General features: G+C 41.4%; 1 protein-coding gene across 1 annotated transcript; it reads right to left on the minus strand.

The window, feature by feature from the left end:
- Window positions 1-603: 603 nt before the first annotated feature.
- Window positions 604-21,133, minus strand: GADD45GIP1 (GADD45G interacting protein 1). The gene is made up of 2 exons (XM_044084665.1): window positions 20,631-21,133; window positions 604-1,414 (listed from the first exon to the last, which is right to left on the minus strand). The coding sequence occupies exons 1-2, from the start codon at window positions 21,026-21,028 to the stop codon at window positions 1,105-1,107; spliced, it is 708 nt and encodes a 235-aa protein (XP_043940600.1). The 5' UTR covers window positions 21,029-21,133; the 3' UTR covers window positions 604-1,104.
- Between the last annotated feature and the right edge of the window lie 770 nt (window positions 21,134-21,903).

Here is a 21,903-nt window from a genome sequence, read left to right on the forward strand (position 1 = left end):
AATTACCTTCAAAAGAAGGTTTCTGTGTCAATCCACATGCAGATTCTACTCCACACAATAACACTGTAACCAGCCAAACAGTTTTTATTTAACTGAACACCCTGACATGGCAGACCATCTATTTTTGGGGAAGGTACTTACCTGGCAAAACTTACTAGGACATGGGGTAACAAACCACAAAAATCAAGGAGAAAAAACAGAAATGCAAACAAACATGGTCTTGCCCTCCATTAAGGCAGGTGACAATCCCCCACAACTTTAATGTACTTCAGCCTTAAGGAGTACATTATGTAGGATTGTAGATAAATTAAGTGGGTTAAGAATGGGAGGAGAGGACAGACACACAACCCCAACTCACCAGTTGGGTAGATAAGGGAAATATGTAGCGGCACTAACACATGAATGAGCAAAGGCAGCTTAAATCCAGATATACTGTAATCGCACAACAAAGTGTAATGCGTGAACTACAATCAAAGCTTTAGATGCACAGGAAGACCATAGCAATTAAAGAAATGCGCATACGTCAACATATGCTAGCTCGATAATAGCTGCTACAAATGCAAAACAGATTCAAAATTGTAAGAAAAAGGACCAACACTGGCATATGGCACCAAACTGTTTATGTGCATACACAGCAAATTCTGCTAGAGATTAAAAATGATTCAGTTCCACGATTCTTCTATCCATTCAGTAAGATCCTGTACGTATATACTGATGTTTCCAATTAATTTGTATTAAGCATGCCACATTTTAATAGCAAACTACAAAAACGTCAGCACAATATAATAGTCCCAGACAGGCAACCAATGATTTCCAGCTCAAGAAACGTAATACCTCTTCACCAGTCCTAACCAGGTTTAGCACTCAGTACACCCACTAGTGTACAAATCAGCTTGTACACCCTCCAAGCTAGATGACTGGCTGTTTTACCTTCATTCTTTGACGGAGTGAAGACCTTGTGAAATTTTAAGTATAAACTGTTTCACCCCCATGTCTGCTAACCAGCTGCATTACATGGTCAATACATTAACTCCTTTCACTTGAAAGCTGAGAAGATCTGATCAAATTGCAGTTAAACTGTTAATTGAAAATGTGCACAGTTTATCAAGTGGATGAGGGTACTGACTGAGGTGTTGTTACGTTGCCTACTGCTGCAGCTCCACTCTCCTCCTTTTGCAAACGTTTAAGGAGTTTTCTCTTCTTTCTCTCCTCTTTTTCTATCTCTTTGACCATATCTTGGAATTTGGGGCTGCGTGGATCTATATTATAACCAAATCGCTCTCTGGCCATGGCTAGCAGCTGATCCCGCCTTGCTTTCTCCTCTCGCAATTTCTGCTTCTGCTCCCGCTTTTGCCTTCTCCAGTCTTCTACCATCTGTGGCATCTTGGCCATGTTCTCTGCAATCAGTTTCTCCCTAGGAAAACCAAACACAATAAGATGAACATAGAAGTAGATCAAAGCTTTCATCACAATGGGGAGCTGAGAAATTGTCAATATGCGAGTTACTGTATGCTCACACAGCTATAGATTTTTTTTTACTGGTTTGGCATTTATTTACCGGGCAAGTCCAACTGGTTCACGAGGCACCCATTTTCAGAGGAGGCCTGGGGAGAAAAGCTCCAGATACATATAGTTCACAAAATTAATGTTACGACTATTATTTCTGTCTAGTTTTTCAAGCATAAATATGAAACATTAGTCAGAATGAATCAGGCATAATAAAGTCACAGCATTTAAGTGCAAAAGTTGAAAAACTACACATTAGTTTGTCAGAATAAAAATTCAACAGACGTGATAAAGTTAGTGTTCAAGCACATATTATATGAAAAACTTGATAACAGAAAGATGCAACATTGTTTAACAGATAATTATAATAATTAATATTCTACAGGTCATGAGATATGGTAACAGATTATATTGGTGAAAGCGTATGATAGTATGAGTAGAGAAGGATAGGGTGTGATAAAGGGGATAGTAGGAATAGATGTGGAAAAGGTATGAATGTAACCTCGGAGGAGTATGTGTCCAGGAAGGAGGTTAGTAGTGGGGATATTAAGGGTACAGGTAGAAAAAGGGATAGGAGCACCTCAGCCTGGACTCATACAGGAGCAAATCCAAGCATTGTTGAAGTACTCTTTTACAGAGGTTTTGAAGGAGTGCAGGTTAGTAGCAGTTTTGATAGTTAAAAAAAGGGAGTTGCATAGTTTTGCCACAGAGCAGGAGTAAAGGCTTAGGCCAGGGGTTTTGTTAAGTTTATAAGTTGTGAGGAGATGTTTGTCTTCAGATCAGAGATGTTTATTTCTTGTTATGTGATATAGCTGAATATCTGTTAGTGTTGACCTCAGCAGTTTGTAGTGAAATCCTTTGTCTAGAGATCTGTTTTCTTAGTAAGAGAAAGTGAACAGAACTGGTTCAATCTAACCAAGGCATTCCTGCAACTGTTATTGTTTGGATAATTGGTCTGGTTTCTGTTCTGTGCCTTAAATAGCCAGCGTTTTAAATCAGATATACATGTTGCTCAGGCTGCTGCAAAGAGACTGACCTACTGCCAGCTGTGATATTGAGAAAAGGTAAGAGTTTACTCTGATTTATCATAGTCTGCACTTTTGATTTAATATCTCTGTAATCCGTACAACTGTTTTTTTTTTCTCACCCACCCTCCCAGTTCTTGTTATGGTCTTTTTTGTCTTGATGGCTTTGAATTCCCGCCTCTGGTATAAAGTTGATTCTGGACCCCCCCCCCCAAGTCACATTATATCAGTTCATTCTACTGAGAATAGTGAGAACTTAGCAAAGGCTCACCCCTTTAGCTCCTGCATATTGAATCATCTCACTATCTTCAGTCTCTTCACTTTCTACTAAAAAAAAAAAAAAAAGTTTCCTGCCTTTCCTGGAACTAGTGTAGTCCAGATACGGATTTGCTGTCTTCAGGATTTTTTGTAAGCTTCTGAGTGGTGCTCTTCAATTTTTCCCTTAGATCTGCTAGTTCTCTGCTCTCCTGCACTTTTTCTTAGCTTATTAGTCTAGCACTTTACCAGACATCTTTGTTGCTATTATTGTAGCACACAACAGTGCTACCACCAACTAAACGTTCTACAAGGAAACGGCTCCAGTAATTATTAATGCCCACCCCTCCAGACATGTCTAAAGATCAGTTCCCTGTGCTTTCTCCTATTAGCCAGGTGAGCGTGGGCATCCTGAGGCAATGTAGAACTGCCTCATGTACACCGACAACCCTCTCCTCTTACCTCCCCAACACTCAAGACTTGCGAGAGATGCACGTATATATCCAAATTGGAAGCCATACACTCTGCAGCCGACCGGAATAGCTGGTCAAGAGGAGCAAGTCAACACTTGCACCACAACATATGGAACACATAGCCCTACAGAACACACACCAGCACTGCCTTCACATAAAAACACAAACCACACACCCACCTCCTCGGAGGCTCACAAAAACCTATGCAAACTGCAGACACCTCCAAGGCAGAAATGAACTCTACCACCACGACACAACACTAATCATGAGGTATTTAACTCTCCTAAACAGTGTGCCACTCAACCAAAGCCCCCAAGGCAAAACAGCATGCCCAACACACTAGTCATAGGTGACTCGATAGTGTGACACACTGATGTCCCACTCACTAGGTTGAATAAGGAGAAATAACAGTCAGGTGCCAGGATCCGCCACATAACGCACACACTCAGGTCCCTCAACAACAGGTACAAATATGACTGTTATTGTGCACGTGGGTGTGAATGACCAGAGACGTACCTCCCTGGACTACATGAAGAGAGACATGGAGGAGCTCTCGGATTATGTAGCCCAAACGGGTATGACCCTAGCCCTGAGCAGCCTCCTACCATCTCCCAGAATAATACCACAGTACAAGCAGAAAATTACTGACTTCAACAATTGGCTAGGTTTCTGGTGTCATTCTAAGGGGATCCAGTATCAGTCTGCCTGGGATGACATAACTGACAGACCTAGACGCTTTGCCAGAGACGGCCTGCATCTGTCACCCCTGGGCTTCCTGATACTGGCCAAGGCACTTGCTACCCATATAGTGCCTTTTTTAGGTGGTGATCCAAAGACCAAATTATCACTGTAACAGCCACAAACAAATGCAATCAGAGGGTCATGCTGCTCAACACTAGAAGTCTAAATCTCAAAATCCACTCCTGTCGCTCAAAGCACTCCTTAAAATGGAGAACATCGACATTTGTGCTGTACCAGAGACCTGGTTCAAGGCAGCAGATAGCACTACTGCACTACCAGGCTATAACTCATTCCATATCTTTTGGTCCCAGAACTTGGACCGAAGCTCCAAAGGCGGTAGTGTTTCCATATTCATAAAGGATGCACACACCTCCAGACTGGTAGCCAAACATTACGCATCAGATATACTTCAGGTGCATCTAACAATGGGTAAGACAGCGATTCAGGTCATAGCCTGCTGTAGGTCTCCAACCATGACCCAAGACACACACTCCACTTTCCTAAGCACTGTGGAGAATATTAGGGTCCAACCTAACACTCTCATATTGGGCAACTTCAACTACCCATTAACTGGGAAAACTACTCGTGTACCAATACACTTGCCCAACGTTTCCTGGAATTCATTAATTCCAATGCCCAGGACCAGCTCATTCTTACCCCCACTAGAGATAGCAACATCCTTGACCTGGTCATTGCTAACATGGGTGACCATTGCTCTGTACCAACAGTCAACTCCTCCCTGGTTAGATCCGACCACAAACTATCACCTTGGAAATCCACCCCCCCCCCCCCACAAAGGTAACCACCATGAAAAACTTCTCCAAAGCTAACTTTGGGCTCCTAAAAACAGAGGTGGCTAACTTCATAGCACCCATGCAACTGGAGAACAGCTGCATGACTGCCGAATCATACACTAATGCCCTGTATGAACACGTACACAAATGCATGGATCTCGCCATACCAAACAGAACCAAGACGCTCTCCTCCAAAAAAAGTAAGCCAATCTGATGGCCCCCTGCCATAAACAAACTCTACAGCAGGAGGAGGAAACGGATGAGAAATAAGGTGAAGTCCCAAGACTGGAAAAACTTCCTTATCACCCTGAACAAAAAGTTGAGATTCCTCATCAAATCCTCTAAAGCTAGCTATAAAAACAGAACTGCAGCTAATAGTAAAGACAACCACAAAACAACCAGTAGGCCTTCTATAGTTAATGTAAAGAATCTCCACGGCAATACCCAGATTTGCTCAGAGCTGTTGCACAATGTCACCTCCTATACCAAGCCAACAGATATTGCCAATATACTGGCAGACAGATTCAGTGCCAACTTTACCCCTCTCTCTCCCCCACCAATGGGCCAATCACAATATCAGTTGACTGCCAAGCACCCAGTATTACTGCTGCACAGGTTAAAACAGCACAGTCCAAGGCCAAGAATACAGCTTCTATGGGACCTGACAATATACCTGGCTGTGTTCTACATGAACTACAGAGTGAACTGGCACCTCACCTGTGTGCCCTGTTCAATAACAGCCTCACCTCAGGCTTTGTCCCTACCGAATGGCACACTGCTACAGTCATCCCTCTCCACAAAGGAGTGACTACAGACCCTGGGAGCTATCACCCCATTAGCCTGAAAAGTCTGATATGCAAAGCTATGGAACGCATCATCATGGACCTAATACACAAAGAGATATGGAACCTCCAAACTCTGGATCCCACACAGTTTCGTTTTGTGAAGGGTAGATCATGCCTGCTCAACCTGGTCAACTTCTTTGAGTCAGTCACCAGAGCTGTGGATGAAGGCAAGGTGGTTTATACAGCCTACCTTGATCTGGCCAAGGCCTTTGATACCATTCCCCACTCAGGAATCATAGAAAAACTCACTAAGCTAGGCATCAACTCCTATATCACTAGGTGGGTTGCAAATTGGCTCACAGATAGAACCCACAGTGTGAAAGTAGCTGACTCCAAGTCAGACTGTCGACCAGTCACAAGTCGAGTCCCACAGGGTTCGGGTCCTGGGTCCTCTCCTGTTTGGTATCTACTTCTCTGAAGTCCAGGCCAACACGAAGGGACTCTGGCTGACAAAGTTCACAGATGATTGCAAGTTGGGAGCCATAATTAACTCCCCAAGTGATGCTGATATCCTACAGAAAGGCCTCACTGACACCAATGACTAGTGTCAGAACCATGGCCTTAAGCTCAATACCAAAAAAATGTGTCATCTCCTTTGGGAAAAACCCAGTTCCCATGAATTACCACATCGATGGTAGTCCACTGAACACGGAAGGTGTCATAAGAGATCTGGGACCACAGGTTGACAGCAACCTCTCTTTTGGAGCACCACATTGCCTCTGTGGTCAGAAGGTCCTTCTATGTGGCACATCTCATTACTAAGGGTTTGCATCCAGAAAGGAGGAGGTTTATTGTCTTCCTCTACTCTTCCCTCATTAGGCCAATCGAGTACAATACCCCATCTGGCATGTACCGACACCTACAACAACTGGAGAGGCCGCAAAACCTCACAAAGATGATCTTAGGCCTTAAACACTTGTCCTATATGGACAAACTCAAAAAATTCCAACTATTCTCAGTCTCATATCGCCTACTTAGAAGGCAATCTCTGCTGACTTACAAAGCCATGTCTGACCTAGCTCTGTTAGAAATGCTACATCTAAGAAATCCCAATCCCTCCGCACTACATGCTCCAGAGACTTCAACCTCATTACCACAAACAGAACAAGCTGGAGGGACAGGTTCATAATCCAGACTGCCCATGCATGTCAAGCAGAGCGCCTCACTGGTCCTCTTCAAGAGAAATCTTGAGTGGATGGGAAACAGAAAATTCATCCCAGGGATCACTCCAGTGGCTCTACTTGACAGAGGCACTGGGAACTAAGGTCGGGTGGCACAATGCCAGGGTAATCCTATGGGCTAGGCTTGTAAAGGCTCCAGGGCCATTAGCCTAGTACACACCTATGAACCTACATAAAAGTTGATTAATGGGCTAAGAGCAGGACAAGCTAGTGGGTGGTGGATGATTTTGTACACCATAGCAAGTTGTACAGTTGGAGAGGGAGTTAGAGCCATCTTAGGGAATGTAGGGCTTTACAGTGATTAGAGTGGTTGCGTTTGTGGAAAATTTGGCAATTCTGTTATAGCAGGTTTCTAGTTTTTTTTTTTTTTCTTAGGGAGGTCTGTAAATTCATTAGTGTTTACTAAGCTAATAACCACAAGGGCCTTTTTTTAGCTAGCCAGCATCCCAGCAGGGGTTTTTTTTTTTTTTTCCTTAGGGAGGTCTGTAAATTCATTAGTGTTTACTAAGCTAATAACCACAAGGGCCTTTTTTAGCCTAGCCACGCATCCCAAATCTCTGACACATTCTGATATCCCTGATAAGTGTAATCACGGGCCTGGGAGATGAACCAATTACAGGTTACATGTTTGCATTAGAGACAGAGGTGCATTAGAGACAGAGGTGCCAACCAGGGATGGGTTTCTGGTTTCCCATCCAATTGCCCAAATTGCACTTGAACTGGGTTAGGGAGGAACTCTGCTTCACATGGATGGGGAGCCTGTTCCATTGATGGGGTAGTCTCTGGGATACATACATCTCTCTCCAGCAGGTCCTATTTATATCACAGGCAAGTTTCAAGTCTTTAGAACAGGTAATTCTGGTACTGTGTTTTGTGTATATGCAGGAGGTCCATCAGAGTGGGGACTGACAAGCTGGAGGGACAGGTTCATAATCCACAGACTGCCCATGCTATGGAATAGACTTCCCATACATGTCAAGCAGAGCGCCTCACTGCCAGGCATAGATCTCCCCTCAAAATGTTGTGTGTGTGTTCTCATCGATTGAGGCACCTAGTAGTTTGGTATGCTGAACCAATTCAATTTCAGTATTGTTGGCTGAAAAGAGTTTGTTTTGCTGGAGCTATGGGGTTTGTGGGTGAAGAGAAGGAGCTTCGTTTTTTTAGGATTCAGTAGTTCAGCACTGGAGAGCCATGTTTCTATGGAAGAGAAAGCTTGCTGTGTTATATGTTAAGTGAGTTAGTGTGTCTGATACAAAGATGATAGTCGACGCTGAGCATAGCAGGCGTCCTATCCTCAAGGTCAATTTATAATTGAAAGCAATCACTTTGTATCCGGAACAAAGACAGATGCAAGTAACAAGTTTCCTGTCATTTCCTGCGACTAAAACACCTGGTATATGCAGTAGAAGACTACTGGTCAAGCAAAATGAGACCGTGGCCAACTTAGTAAGGGGTCCTACTATTTCACACAGCAGGCATGTATTTAACTGATTAACGTTAATACGCAGCAAGGTTCTTCATGATAAATATGCTTACGTGAAACAATGACAAAATCTCAGTCAACCTGTAGGTGTACGGCTTTATGACAGCGCTCCTGCAATACTGGGGTCAGATGTAGTGACCGCAGGCTATGAAATAATGATAAAAGTCCCAGTAAACTTGTAGGTGTAAGGCTAGATTAGTATGTCTGTACACCAAAAACAAGTTGCATCTCACATGCACAATTCTGTATATGTGGAAAGGCAGCTTATAATGACAAGACAGTTACAAGGCGATACATTTCTAAAAAAAGTGAGCATATGCCATCATTTGGCAGCTTTAAAACAGCAACAACTACAGGAGGAAACTTCCGAACATGTCTATAAGTCATATAAGAACAGGGTCATATCACTAACTGTAAAATCAGTTCTAATCCAAAATGACTTGAAAGGCAGCTAGTCAAGTTTTCCTCTTATGATGCCCTATAACACAGGGTTTGCCCTCCCAGTCTGCAACACTGAGGGCAGACTTTCTAGCTCCCAAGTTGGTGCTCAGGATTTCATGGCTCAGAGAGTTTTCGGATAGTTTTCATATAATGACAGCTCTTTTTTGTAAGTATGCAAAAGGAAGTGACAATGGCTAGTTTTCATAGCTCTGTAGGGGGAAATGTGCAAGTATGAAGGAGACAACTAGATAGACAAGCATCATAAGCTATTACAGTTTTTTTTAATACAGTTTTGCTTTATATTTTTTTTCATTACTAAAGCTCCTCTTGTGCTTTGCTTATATTACTGTACGTGACACTTGTGGTGCTCTGAGTGCCCAATTTCCCCAAGACAAATATGCAATTTATGTTCCATGAGTTACGTGCCTTTCTGCATCTGAAATTTTGGAAAAAAAATGATAATAAAAAAAACCTTGAGAGAGAGGGCAAGAGAGAATTCCAGACTGTCCCACTTTATTATACAACAGCTTGAATGGAAGCAAGAAACTGACCTATGAACATATGGCTGCACTCTAGCCCTTTTCAAAGTAAATGGGTCACTACTTCCACTAATTTGTTGGCCAGACCCAAATGCCTTCTTACTACCAAGTATGCCGAATTCATTCTCGATATCTTTCTTGGAAAAGGATGAACAGAAGCAGTAATGTCTATCACTGTCCACCGTCATTTCCCAAGTTGGTATAGCTACTAAGATTAAGAACTCTTGCACAGAATATCACCCTAATATCCTGCTGCTTGTAACTTCTTATATATCCCATACAATAACCCCATCCGAGGCGTATTTTCCTCTACATATATAAAAATACTTCGTACACCATTCTCTCTCTTCTAAATCAGCCCTCTACACCAGTGGCATAGAGGGACAGAGCACTAACTACAACTTAAGCAACCAGAGTTGTATTCGTGGTTTGGGCAACTGACAGAGCAGAAGGGAGGGTGGTGTGTCCTACCTGGCAGGAATGTGCTGAGGCACAGAAGTTGGCAGAATAGGTCAAACTGCCCTATGGCCTAGGGAAGGACCATGCAGTCCTCTCACTGCCTGCCCCAGCCTATGCAAAAGCTGTCTGCAAAGAAGTGGGGTGATGGGCCAAGAAAAAAATCTTTCCCACGGTGTGATGACAGCATCTCTGGTAGCCAATCCTACAATTTATCTGGCAGGGTGCTTTACTCAACATACCCCTATAGGAGACACCCTCCAGCATTCTTCCAGGAAGACTGCTCTCCTCAAATTAATTTTTCCTGGTTGCCTGTGACTGAAAAAAATTCTCTCCTTCCCCACTATTAGCCACTTAACATACCTTGCCTTCCTCTCCACCTAGCTGCCAACCTCCTTGCACGTTCAACATTTTCCTTCATAATTCCCATACTACAGTAAAAGCTCAGTTAACCAGAACTCAAGCAAGAAAACCGAATGTCTGGACACTACATGTAAGGCACCACACAAAGGATTTCTGGAAATAAATTCCTTTATTTAATGCTGCAAAAAGAGATAAAAAAGCATTTTTGTCTTATTCAGATTAAAACAATAAAATGGCAATTTCCATCACTTTATATACACCCATTAGTTAATTGATCGATCAAGTATTTCAAGCAACAACCATTTAAACAAGTATATTTCTAAACAACTGATATAAAATCAAGTATATGTAATAAATATATTCATTCATACCCTTCCTCCTATGTGTAAAAATGTCATTTTTTGGCAGATTCTAGGATGTTCTTAATGTGTCCCTTCTTGAACACATTTTTCACCTGACATAATATTCGCCACAATAGATGTGGTAGATTTATTTTCTGTCATTCTACACCATACAGGTATTACTTGGTTAGAAGAAGCTTTGAGGATGAAATCTGCAGCAACAGAAACAGAAATCGTCTTATGCTTAGAATTAGCACAGCTCGTCCTCAAGAACGATTTTCTATTTTTTGAGAGCGAGTTTTATCGTCAAGAGACTGGACTTGCTATGGGGGCCAGTTGTGCCCCTACTTTTGCAAATATCATAGTATCAGTACGGGAACAAAAATTTGTTCACAATTGTCATTATACTAGGTACTGGAATTTATATACCAGATTTCTTGATGATATTTGTATTTTTTCGTTACGGAGACTAGAACTTTTGGATGAATTTTTCAAATACTTGAATCAAACTACTGATTTTTTTTTAATTTAATTACCAGGCCACTATGCAAAGTGTTATCTAGATGTTTATTTGCAGAAGGTTGAACTATCTTAGAAAACCAACTTTTTCTAATAACTACATTAGTTTCAATAGTGCACATCCACTTTTCCAGAAAAAAGGGATTGTCAAATGACAATATGTATGCATAAGTCGTATGACATCGGACGACATTCACTATGAAACTGACTGTATGGTCTTAGAATGTATGTTTTTTTGAGTGTGGCTACCCTCATGAGCTTATAACTACCATCAACCCTCATGAGCTTATAACTACCATCAAAACTGAAGTCACAGATGGTAGGAAAAATAAATACAGTCCTATTTTGGGCATGGGATCTAACTTTTTCAACAAACATGGATCTAGACCCTGCACTGACAGTTATAACAGAGCCTTTGTCATTGGTTTCAGTGCCAATGCTTATCAAATTAAGAACACTGTACAAAGAGAATTGGGTAGATTCTCAGATTTACCTAATTAAATCCATTAAAGTAGTGTTCAAGAAGGGATACAGCATTAAGAACATTCTAGAATCTGACAAAAATGAAATTGTTTTTACACATGGGAAGAAGGTTACTTATAAATGTGGGGCCTGTACCCAGTGCACTTATTTCCAACAAGGAACAGATTTTTGTTACATCTAGACAAAAATTATTAACAGCTAAAACCTATAGTAACTGTAACTCCCAAGGCCTAGTTTATTGTCACCTGTGCTCCTGTGATAGGTTTTATGTTTATGTTGGGAAAATTGAAAGACAACTGAAACTAAGAATTTATGAACACATGAATTATGTTAATAAAAGAAACACTAACAATGCACTTTATAAAACATACATTATCATGCCCTAATGCCAGTTTTTCCTTCTTTGTTATTGAAACAGTCCCTAAAGAACTGAGTTATGAACACATGAATGATGTTAATAAAAGAAACACTAACAATGCACTTTATAAAACATACATTATCATGCCCTAATGCCAGTTTTTCCTTCTTTGTCATTGAAACGGTCCCTAAAGAATTGAGAGGGGGGCCTTGGGAGCACAAGTTAGAATATAGGGAAACTTTTTGGCAGATAGTACTGGCGTCCAATAGACCGCCAGGTTTAAATGACTACATCTCCTTGGTATCCCTACTTAAACTTAGGTCAGCTAAACTGTGGACATTATGTTGCTTTATTCAGTTTTGTTATTGTCATTATTTGTACTATCCAGAGGATTTATATATATATATATATATATATATATATATATATCTTTTTTTTTTATTTCTTAGACAAAACATATTTATTACATATACTTGATTTTATATCAGTTTAGAAATATGTATATTTTTAAATTTCAGTTCATAATTCATTTTTATAAAACATTTTATTTACAGTATACACATACTTTAGTAAATTTTCCACCAATTTTATCCAGCCTTTCACACGATTAATATTTATTTTTTAAACGTATTTACTTGTTTAAATGGTTGTTGCTTTAAATACTTGATGAATCAATCAATTAACTAATGGGTGTATATAAAGTGATGGAAATTGCCATTTTATTGTTTAATCTGAAGAAGTCTGAGGGATGACGAAAATGCTTTTTTCTCTCTTTTTGCAGCGTTAAATAAAGGAATTTGTTATTTATTTCCAGTAATCCTTCATGTGGTGCCTTAGGTGTAGTGTCCAGACATTTGTTTTTTTTTTTTTTATTCTGGACTGGCTCCTTTCTTTTGGTTTTCAGAATTCAAACAACCACAAAAAAATTTAATACAGTATGAACAATTCAGTTTTTCATGTGTTGCACTGTTTCCCCCCACAGAAATGCACCTTGTGTGTTTTATAGTTTTAAAAAGAAAGACACAGATAGATTCCCTCTCTCCCCAACCTGAGAACAATTCAAACCAAACAAGGCAAATCGCTGAAATGTCAACACTCGCTCCATACTCACTCATTTTGCATCAGATCGCACACCCTCTCTCTGATCTCTCATATACACAGTCACTTCTGCTTGCATTCATACATTCACTCTCCTGTCTCTATTCAATTCATTCAATTTCAGTGTACCACTGAAAACCATTCCATATGCCACTCTTTCTAGCGGAAATACAAATTTAAAATATTATTCCAGCCAGGCTTTTAAATTATTGTATTTCAATATTAAAGTCAAATCAATACAGTGTTTATGGTATGGTATGATATAGTATAGGGTACAGTATTTGTCAGGTCTGTTTTTAATAGTAACTCTCAAGCAACCAGAAACTACACTTATCCTGCAGCACTTTCAGTACAGACCTCACTTCTGTGAATTTGCACAGAGCTGATATAGACCAATTCTCCTGGCCAAGTTGGATGCTATTACCATCCAATACCCCAAACTGATAAGTACACTTTTTTGCAACTTGATTTGCACTGTGGTGTATTTGTATATCTGCCTTATTTACATATTTGCTTTATTGTTTCTCTCTGTTGTTTTTCCCATCCTCCCAAGTGTTGCTGTAGTCTTAAACGTAGTGCAGTGAGATCATTTGGGTAGGACTACCCCCTTGCTTCTTTGACTTTGAACACTCCTCCCAGTCTTATCTCATCAGCTCAGCACACTAAGTAGAGAGAGAGCATTTGGGAAGGCCAACCCCCTTAGCTCCCTAATCTTGAGCCATCTTTCGTTTCCTTCTTCTCCACCTAAAAAATCTACACTTTATTCAGCTGCTTTTACTGTAATTGTGTTCTTTATACTTTATTACCTTATTTCTGCTGTATGCTCAAGTACTTTTATTCTGGTGCATTTATTACTGCTTGTTATTAGCCTAATTAAATCTGTTATTCTAAGCATTTTAGCTTTGGTCTTAGCATTTGTGTTTCAGGCCAGTTACTTTACAAGAAGGTTCTTTTGATCTACAGTCTTGTGAAGACAAACCCTTATCAAAACCCTCTCTATATAAATCCGCCCAAGCATTCGGAACACTATATCTGGATAATTCCCATCACTTTCTCCTGGCAACCTGGTTGACATCGGCATAATGAGAAAGTGTAGCAACTGCATCATGTTTACTGACAACCCTTTTCGCCTAGCACATAATTCTTTCACCGGAGAGAAATGCATGTACATCAACAACCTAGAGTCCATGCCCACTCATGCCACAGTAAGTAATCGGGCGGCGCAGTGGTGCAGCGGTTAATGCTGTCGCCTTACAGCAAGAGGTTCTCAGGTTCGATTCTCGGCTGGGGTGCCTTCTGTGTGGAGTTTGCATGTTCTCCCTGCATTCGCGTGGGTTTCCTCCCACATTCTAAAGACATGCTTCTGGAGCATTTCTCCCCGGGCCTCCGCTGAAAACAGGATCTGTGGAACCTAGTCGGACTTTCCTGGTCAACAAATGTTAAATAAAATAAATAAATAATCCTGACAAAAGTGGAGATTGCCAGCACAAACACCACACCGTTCTCATCACACAGCCAAGCACAACACAGCCAGACATGCACAGACCTATGCAATGGTCCTCAATAAAAACTTAACTAAACAGCAGAGACCTCCAAAACGCACTCAAACATTCCAAACACATCACACATAGCAGACAACACACCAACACAGCCCACAAGACATAACAATAAATCACACACTAGTCATCGGTGACTTAATTATGAGGCACACCAATGTCTCCCTCACCAGGCTGGACAAGAAGGTCACGGTCAGTTGTCTGGTGCCAGAATCCGCCACATCACGCACACACTTAAGTCTCTCCACAACAAGTATGACTCTCACTGTCCATGTTGGTGTGAATGACTTGAGACATACCCCCCTGGACTATATGGAGAGAGACATGATTGAACTCTCAGAGTATGTGTTCCAGGCAGGTATGACCCTAGTCCTAAGCAGCATCCTACCTTCACCAAGAATGATACCACAATACCATCAAAAAAATGACTGACTTCAACAACTGGTTTAGTTTCTGGTGTCTTTCAAAGGGGATCCAGTATCTGTCTACCTGGGATGACATGGTCGACAGACCTTGATGCTTTTCCAGAGATGGCCTTCACCTGTCACCACTGGGTTTTCAGATCCTGGCCAAGGTTCTTGCCTCCCCACTGTGTCTTTTTTAGGCAATGTCCCAAAGACAAACCTTCCAACTTAAAAGATCTGTCAAAAAGCAAATTGAAGGTCATGCTGCTTAACGTGAAAATGGACTCACTGGAGGCCCTCCTTGCACTGGAAGATACCGATGTCTGTGCAGTCACAGAAACTTGGTTCAGGGCTGTGGAGAGCACCCCTACCTTACCAGGCTATATCTCAATCCATATATTCCGACCCCCAAAATGAGGTCGGGAAGACTAAGGGTGGTGGTGCCTCTATCTTCGATAAGGACAGGCACACCTCCAGACTGGTTTGCCAGTATGACGCACTGGAACTACTCAAGGTACAACTGACAATGGGCAAGACACCCATCCAAGTTACAGCTAGCTATAGACTCCCTCCATGACTCAGGACATCCATTCCTCTTACCAGGCCTACTTGACCCCATCATGGTACCCCCTAACACTCATCCTTGGTGACTTCAACTACCCCACCACAGACTGGGTGAACTATTCTTGCACTAATGCATTCTCTCAACGATTCCTCGACTTCATCAATTCTAATGCACTAGACAGCTCGTCTCATCGCCCACAAGGGGAGAGAACATTCTGAACTTGGTTCTTACCAATATGAGTGTCCGATGCACCACTCCCATAGTATGTTCTTCCCTGGTGAGATCAGATCATCGGACTGTCTCATTCGATTTTTCTTACCACCCCCCCGCCATAATTAAGCTGAAAAACTTCTCAAAAGCTGACTACAGTACACACTCTGGCCAGCCTACAGACATGGACATCCTTAGACAGTGTACCAGTCGTCTCATTTATACTGACAACCACTTACTCCTGAAACAAAGAAATACTTTGTGAGAGATGTAGTTACATTATGAAACTGGGGGCAAGAGTCTCACATAAGGACAAAACGAATGTCAAACAAGTTATCAGCACACGCGTGCACACACACTTTACATACTAAATAAGAGCACGATACAAACCCACATATGTGGAGGTACTCACTAGTAGCTTACCAAAAAAAGAGGCCTCCCAAATGGAAACAGCTTATGCACAACAAAGGAAAAAACAACCACAACACATACCACACACACCAGTGAGTGTCTCAATAAATAAATCCATATTGTACTGGTCATAGGTGACTCCACTGAGAGACACATGGAAGTTCCCCTCAACAAGCTGGATAAGGAGCGAGTTATGGTTAGTTGCCTGACAGGTGCCAGAATCTGTCAAATTATTAAAGCACTCAAGTCACTCAACTACAAGATCCGGTACAACTCATAGTCCATGTGGGAGTGAATGCTTTGAGGTGTAACTCAATGGACTACATGAAGACAGGCATGACTGAGCTCTCAGATTGTGTGTCACAGGAAGTCATAAGCCTAGCCTTAAGCAGCATTCTAAAGATGATGCCACAATACAAACAAAAAATGATCGACTAACAACTGGCTTAGCTTCTGCTGTCAGTCCACGGGGATCAAACATCTGTCAGCCTGGGAAGACATGGTTGAAAGGCCATGCTGCTTTGCCAGAGATGGTCTGCACCTGTCTCCTCTAGGCTTTCGGATATTGGCAAAGGCATTGGCAATCTCCTATTGTGCTTTTTTAGGCAGTGTCACAGGAAGTTATAAGCTTAGCTTTAAGCAGCATTCTAAGGATGATGTCACAATACCAATTGGCTTAGCTTCTGCTGTCAGTCCAAGGGTATCCAACATCTGTCAGCCTGGGAAGACATGGTTGAAAGGCCATGCTGCTTTGCCAGAAATAGTCTGCAACTGTCTCCTGTAGGCTTTTGGATACTGGCAAAGGCATTAGCCATCCCAATTGTGTTTTTAGGTAGTGTCAAAATAAGCATCAGTAAGCAAGTACTGCTACTTAATGCTAGGAATCTAAACAAGAAATTTCACTCCCTGGAAGCACTGCTCACTTTAGAAGATGCCGACATCTGTGCAGTCACAGAGACATGGTTCAAAGATGCAGAGAGCACCCTGGCCATGCAGGGCTAAACTGAGTGTGAAAGAACCAAAGGAGGAGGAGCATCTTCATTAAGGATAACTACACCTCTTGAATAGTCAAACAGTAGGACTACCTTGAGCTACTCTACGTCCAATTAATAAATATAGGCAAAGCCCCCTACCATATCATAGCTAGCTATAGATCACCCACCATGAAACAGGGAAAGCATACCACAAACCTGGACTTACTGGAGTCATCTCTCATACAGTCCAGCACCTTACTCATGGGTGATTTTAGATTATCCTACCATTGACTGGGAAACATGACCACAAACATGCTGGCTCTGAGGTTCTTGGATTTTGTCAATGCAAATGCTCTGGAAAGCTAGTCAGCACACCCACAAGAGGCTTACATGTCCTGGACATAGTACTCACCAACATGAGAGAGCACTGCACACCCCCCATGTGATATCATCCCTGGTAAGATCGGACCACAAATCAGTCTCACTCTACGTAATTATAAGATCAGATACTCCATCAAGCTCAAAAATGCTTAAGAATTATTCATAGACATCACCTTCTACTAAGTGATGGTATAAGAAATTTCAAATCCCTCTTGAAAGCAGACAACACAGACTCCTATGCAAAAGTGTACACCAACGCCCTGTATAACCAGGTGTACAGAATTAGAGAAACACTTCAGAATAAAAACAAAAAAAACAAAACAAAAAAAAAAAAACAGTTCTCAGCTGCAAAACTTGTGTAGAAAAAACACCAGGAGTCGAATTAGCGCTTTTGTTTCATTTACTTCCAGAACTTCATCAGAAATAAAACACCATTACAAAAACACACTTTAAATACTCAAATTAGATGACATCATCATTCAATCAAATAAAATGGGCTCTATTAAAAGTGACGCTAACCCAAGTATAATAAAAAATTCACATGCTAATAATAATATACAAAGACAGAAAACTCAAAATGCAAAAGTTATAATAATACATATGCTTAATAAAATATAGTCAAACATATTTATATTTTAATAGGCTCTTTATAGAAATAGCTTCATTTAAACCAGGGTGAACATCCGCCCTTAAAAGCATCTGCCATTTTAGTTCTAACATTTCTAAAAAAAATTATTGAACTGATCCACAAACCCGCTTGTGTTAACTTGTGACACTAAAAAATAAAACTTATGAACGCGCTAATTCGACTCCTGATGTTTTTTCTACACAAGTTCTGCAGCTGAGAACTGTTTTTTTTTTTTATTTTTATTCTTAGTTGTATAGAATTGTCTGTACCTGACTGAATTAAAACCAGGTCTTGCTGAAAATACAAGCCTGGACCCTTTGTATAAACAGGCTATACAAAAGAAACTAATGTCCAAGAACAAGGGGGAACTAGCTCTGCAGAGGAAAAAACTCCTCTCTAGTTTAAACAAACAAATCAGAGATTTTGTCAAGTCCTCCAATGCTAATTACCAAGCAAAAGCAACCTCCCTAAAAGCCAACCTGCTTGATGACAGATTTAAAGCAAACTTCACCCCCGTCCCCTCCAGTCATCTCCCAAAGTATACCTGCCACTATTCCTCAGTCTATTATCTCAAGACAGCAGGTCATCTCAGCACTCTCTAAGCACAAAAACAGGATATCAATAGGACCAGACATCCCAGGTTGCCTTTTAAACAACTTAAAACATGACCTAGCAAACCCCCTTGGTTCCTGTTTAACTCCAACAGGGATCCCTTTGCACAAGGGGGACCATCAACCAACCCTGGAAAACACAGGCCCATAAGCTTGAGCAGCCTCACGTGCAAGGCCATGGAAAGAATTATTACGGACCTTATTAGGAATATAAGTAAACTCCAAACTCTGAACCCAACCCAGTTTGGATTCGTTAAAGGTATATCATGCCTATTAAACATGGCTGACTTCGAGAAAGTTAGCAAGGCCCTGGACGAGGGAAAGACCGTGCATACCATCTACCTTGACCTAGCCAAGGCATATGACACAATCCCCCACTCAAGTATAAAACTCTCCCAGTTGAGAATTAACCCCTACATTACCAGATGGTTAGCCAACTAGCTCACCGACAAGGCATATACTGTCAAAGTAGGTGACTTCAACTCAAGACCAGTCACCAGTGGCATACCACAGTGGTACTGTGCTGGGCCTCAATGTTCAGAATTTATTTCTATGAAGTCTAGGCAAACTTGGACAGCCTGCGGCAGACTCAAGTTCTCAGTCTGCAAATTGGCAGCAATCACGGAGTCTCCCAAAGATGTTCATATACTGGGGAAAGGGTTTAATACAGACAAATTATTGGCGTGAAAGCCACGGACTAAAGGTAAATGTAAAAAAAAAATGCATTCTTTTTCCTTCGGGAAAGCTGACATCCCTGCTAATTACATTACAGACAGCACCCCCTAAGTGTAGACCCAGTGGTATGTGATCTGAGTACTTGGGTTGATAGCAATCTGAACTTCTACCACCATATATCCACAGTAGTAAGGAAATCCTTCTTTGTGGCACATCTTATAAGAAAAAGCATTGCAGCTAGATCTAAGGATGTTAGAATTCTATTATACTCAGCCTTATCAGATCAATAATTGCGTACAATGCTCCCTTCCACATGTACCTCACCACACACCTGCAGTAACTGGAGAGACCGCAGCGGTTTCTCACTAAAAAATGAATACGTACACAAAAGAAGTCTTATGCAGAAAGACTGAAAGCCCTGTCACTGTATTCTGTCTCCTACAGGTTGCTAAGGGGTGATCTGTGCCTGGCTTACAGTGCAGTCTCTGACCCACCCCTGATGGAAATGCTAAACATTCATAAATGAAACTGCAGGAGGGTCACTCGCTACAGGGATCTTCATCTAGCCTATAGCATAAACAAGTCATGCTAGACAGAGACACATCTCCCAGAGAATGCTGCTTCTCTGGAACAAGCTTCAAATTTATGTGAATCAGAGCCCCTCCCTGACCCTCTTCAAACACAACCTAGATCAATGCATGGGTGACCGCAAGTTCACTCCTTGCGGAGTGGTGCCCATGTCTCTCTTTGGCAGAGGAAGTTGGTGTTAACTACCATAGACCCTTACCTATTCATACTTCACTCACCTAACCACCGACAAATGGGGCAACTCAGGATAAATATGGCTAGTCTAGTAACCTCCTATGAACTTGCATGCACACACCTATGGCCAATTCACAGCGTCCAATCCACCTACTGCATGACTTTGGAATATGGGTGGAAACTAAAACACCCAGGGGGGGGGTACCGTTGTAAAACATTGCCTGCAGTCTATCCATCCATACTCAAACCCTTTTTATTTTTTTACACATGGGGTCGGTGTGTCACTTCAGCAGTGACAACCATTTAGAGCTGAGGTTTACCCCGCCGGGTGGCTAGCCCTGCCACGGTAGCTCATCTGTGTCACTCGTACCTAGGGCCAATTTTACAGTATCCAGTTCACCTGCTACGTCTTTGGAGCGTGTGAGGAAACGCAGATTCAGTACAGAAGGCTCCCCAGCTGAGAATCGAATCAGTAACCTCTTCCCATAAGCCGACAACACTATAACTGCAGATACTTACAGAAATCAAGTGCTCAATTAAAACAAATTGTACCTCTCCAAGAGTTTCTTTCGCTCCTCCTCTTCTTTAACTGCGATGTTATGTTGCATCTCTTGCAAAGAAGGGTACCACTCCCGTTCTTCCTCCTCAAACTCTCGTAGTTGTTCGGGATGGGGCCACAGAGTCGCTGGATCGACACCCGAGGCGCTACCGTAGCGACCGAATAGCTTAGCGTCATATTTCTTTTCCTTTTGCCATTCAGGTGTGTGCTCAGAGTCCTTATCCGGGATGTACACGCCGGTAATATTTACCCGCAAGGGCTTGTAACGATAAAAAGCTATTGGTACACATCTCCAGAAACAGCTCCAACTGTTTCTTGGACACTGTACAAAATGTTGCCTTACAATACTGCCACTGAATAACACACACCGAGGAAATAAGGACGTCGCCATTTGAGTAACCTCACGTGACTGATACGAGGTTCGGATAGATTGTAGAGGTGGCTTTTGATCTGCCTGCTGCAGCTAAGTTTTCGCACACAATTGGTATTAGACTATATATTTATATAGTTACATTTCTTCACATACTTCTTAGTTTTTTTTCTTGATCGCATTAGTCAGAATCTTTTTTTTTTCCAGAATGGACAGGGCAAGAAAAGTAAAAGTATAACACAGTTTATTTTATTTGTTAACCGCGTAATATTATCGTAATGACCCTTTTTAGCCAGGATCCTTGCTTAGAGGAGTGTCAGCTCTCAGCCAATCACGGGCAAATCTCACCCGATCAAGGACACTTTTAAAATATTACTAGTACTATTAACCTGAGACATTGACCCAATAATAACGTGAATTAACATATATTTTCTGAAGTAAAGGAAATCTATAACTCTAATTATTGTCATTATTTATAGTTATTATTTATTTATTTTACATTTGTTAAACGGGAAAGCCCGACTGGACACATATCTATTTTCAGCGGAGGCCCGGGGAGAAAAGCTCCAATAGCGTGTCATAAAGAAATTACACAAGAATATCATACAGAGATATAGGTTCCACTTCCACAGAAACATAAGTTCTGTATAGATTAACAATTCCTTTAGTAAAGTCAGCATACAGCATTCTAGTAGTAACGTTTATATAGTATAAAATATAAACACAAGAAAAAAAATAGTTTTTTTTGTCTTTCTAAATTATGAGTACTCTCAGTACTTTGTTACAGAAATAACCAGTGATTATTAAGCTTTACAGTCCGCGGTGGTGGTGCTGCGGTAGAGTTGTCGCCTCACAGTAAGACGCTGTCCGGTTCAATTCTCAGCTAGACCATCTTC

This window comes from Protopterus annectens, chromosome 9.part0 (assembly GCF_019279795.1).
Source record: "Protopterus annectens isolate FY-2018-M chromosome 9.part0, PAN1.0, whole genome shotgun sequence".
Classification (NCBI taxonomy): Eukaryota; Metazoa; Chordata; order Ceratodontiformes; family Protopteridae; genus Protopterus; species Protopterus annectens.

What these genes read in the sequence shown, in the direction of transcription:
- GADD45GIP1 (XM_044084665.1), bottom strand. Translation starts at nt 21,028, where the DNA reads ATGGCGACGTCCTTATTTCCTCGGTGTGTGTTATTCAGTGGCAGTATT. An exon ending in CGAAAGAAACTCTTGGAGAG is followed by an intron (nt 1,415 to 20,630) that starts GTACAATTTGTT and finishes TGGTTTTCCTAG; the next exon opens with GGAGAAACTGATTGCAGAGA.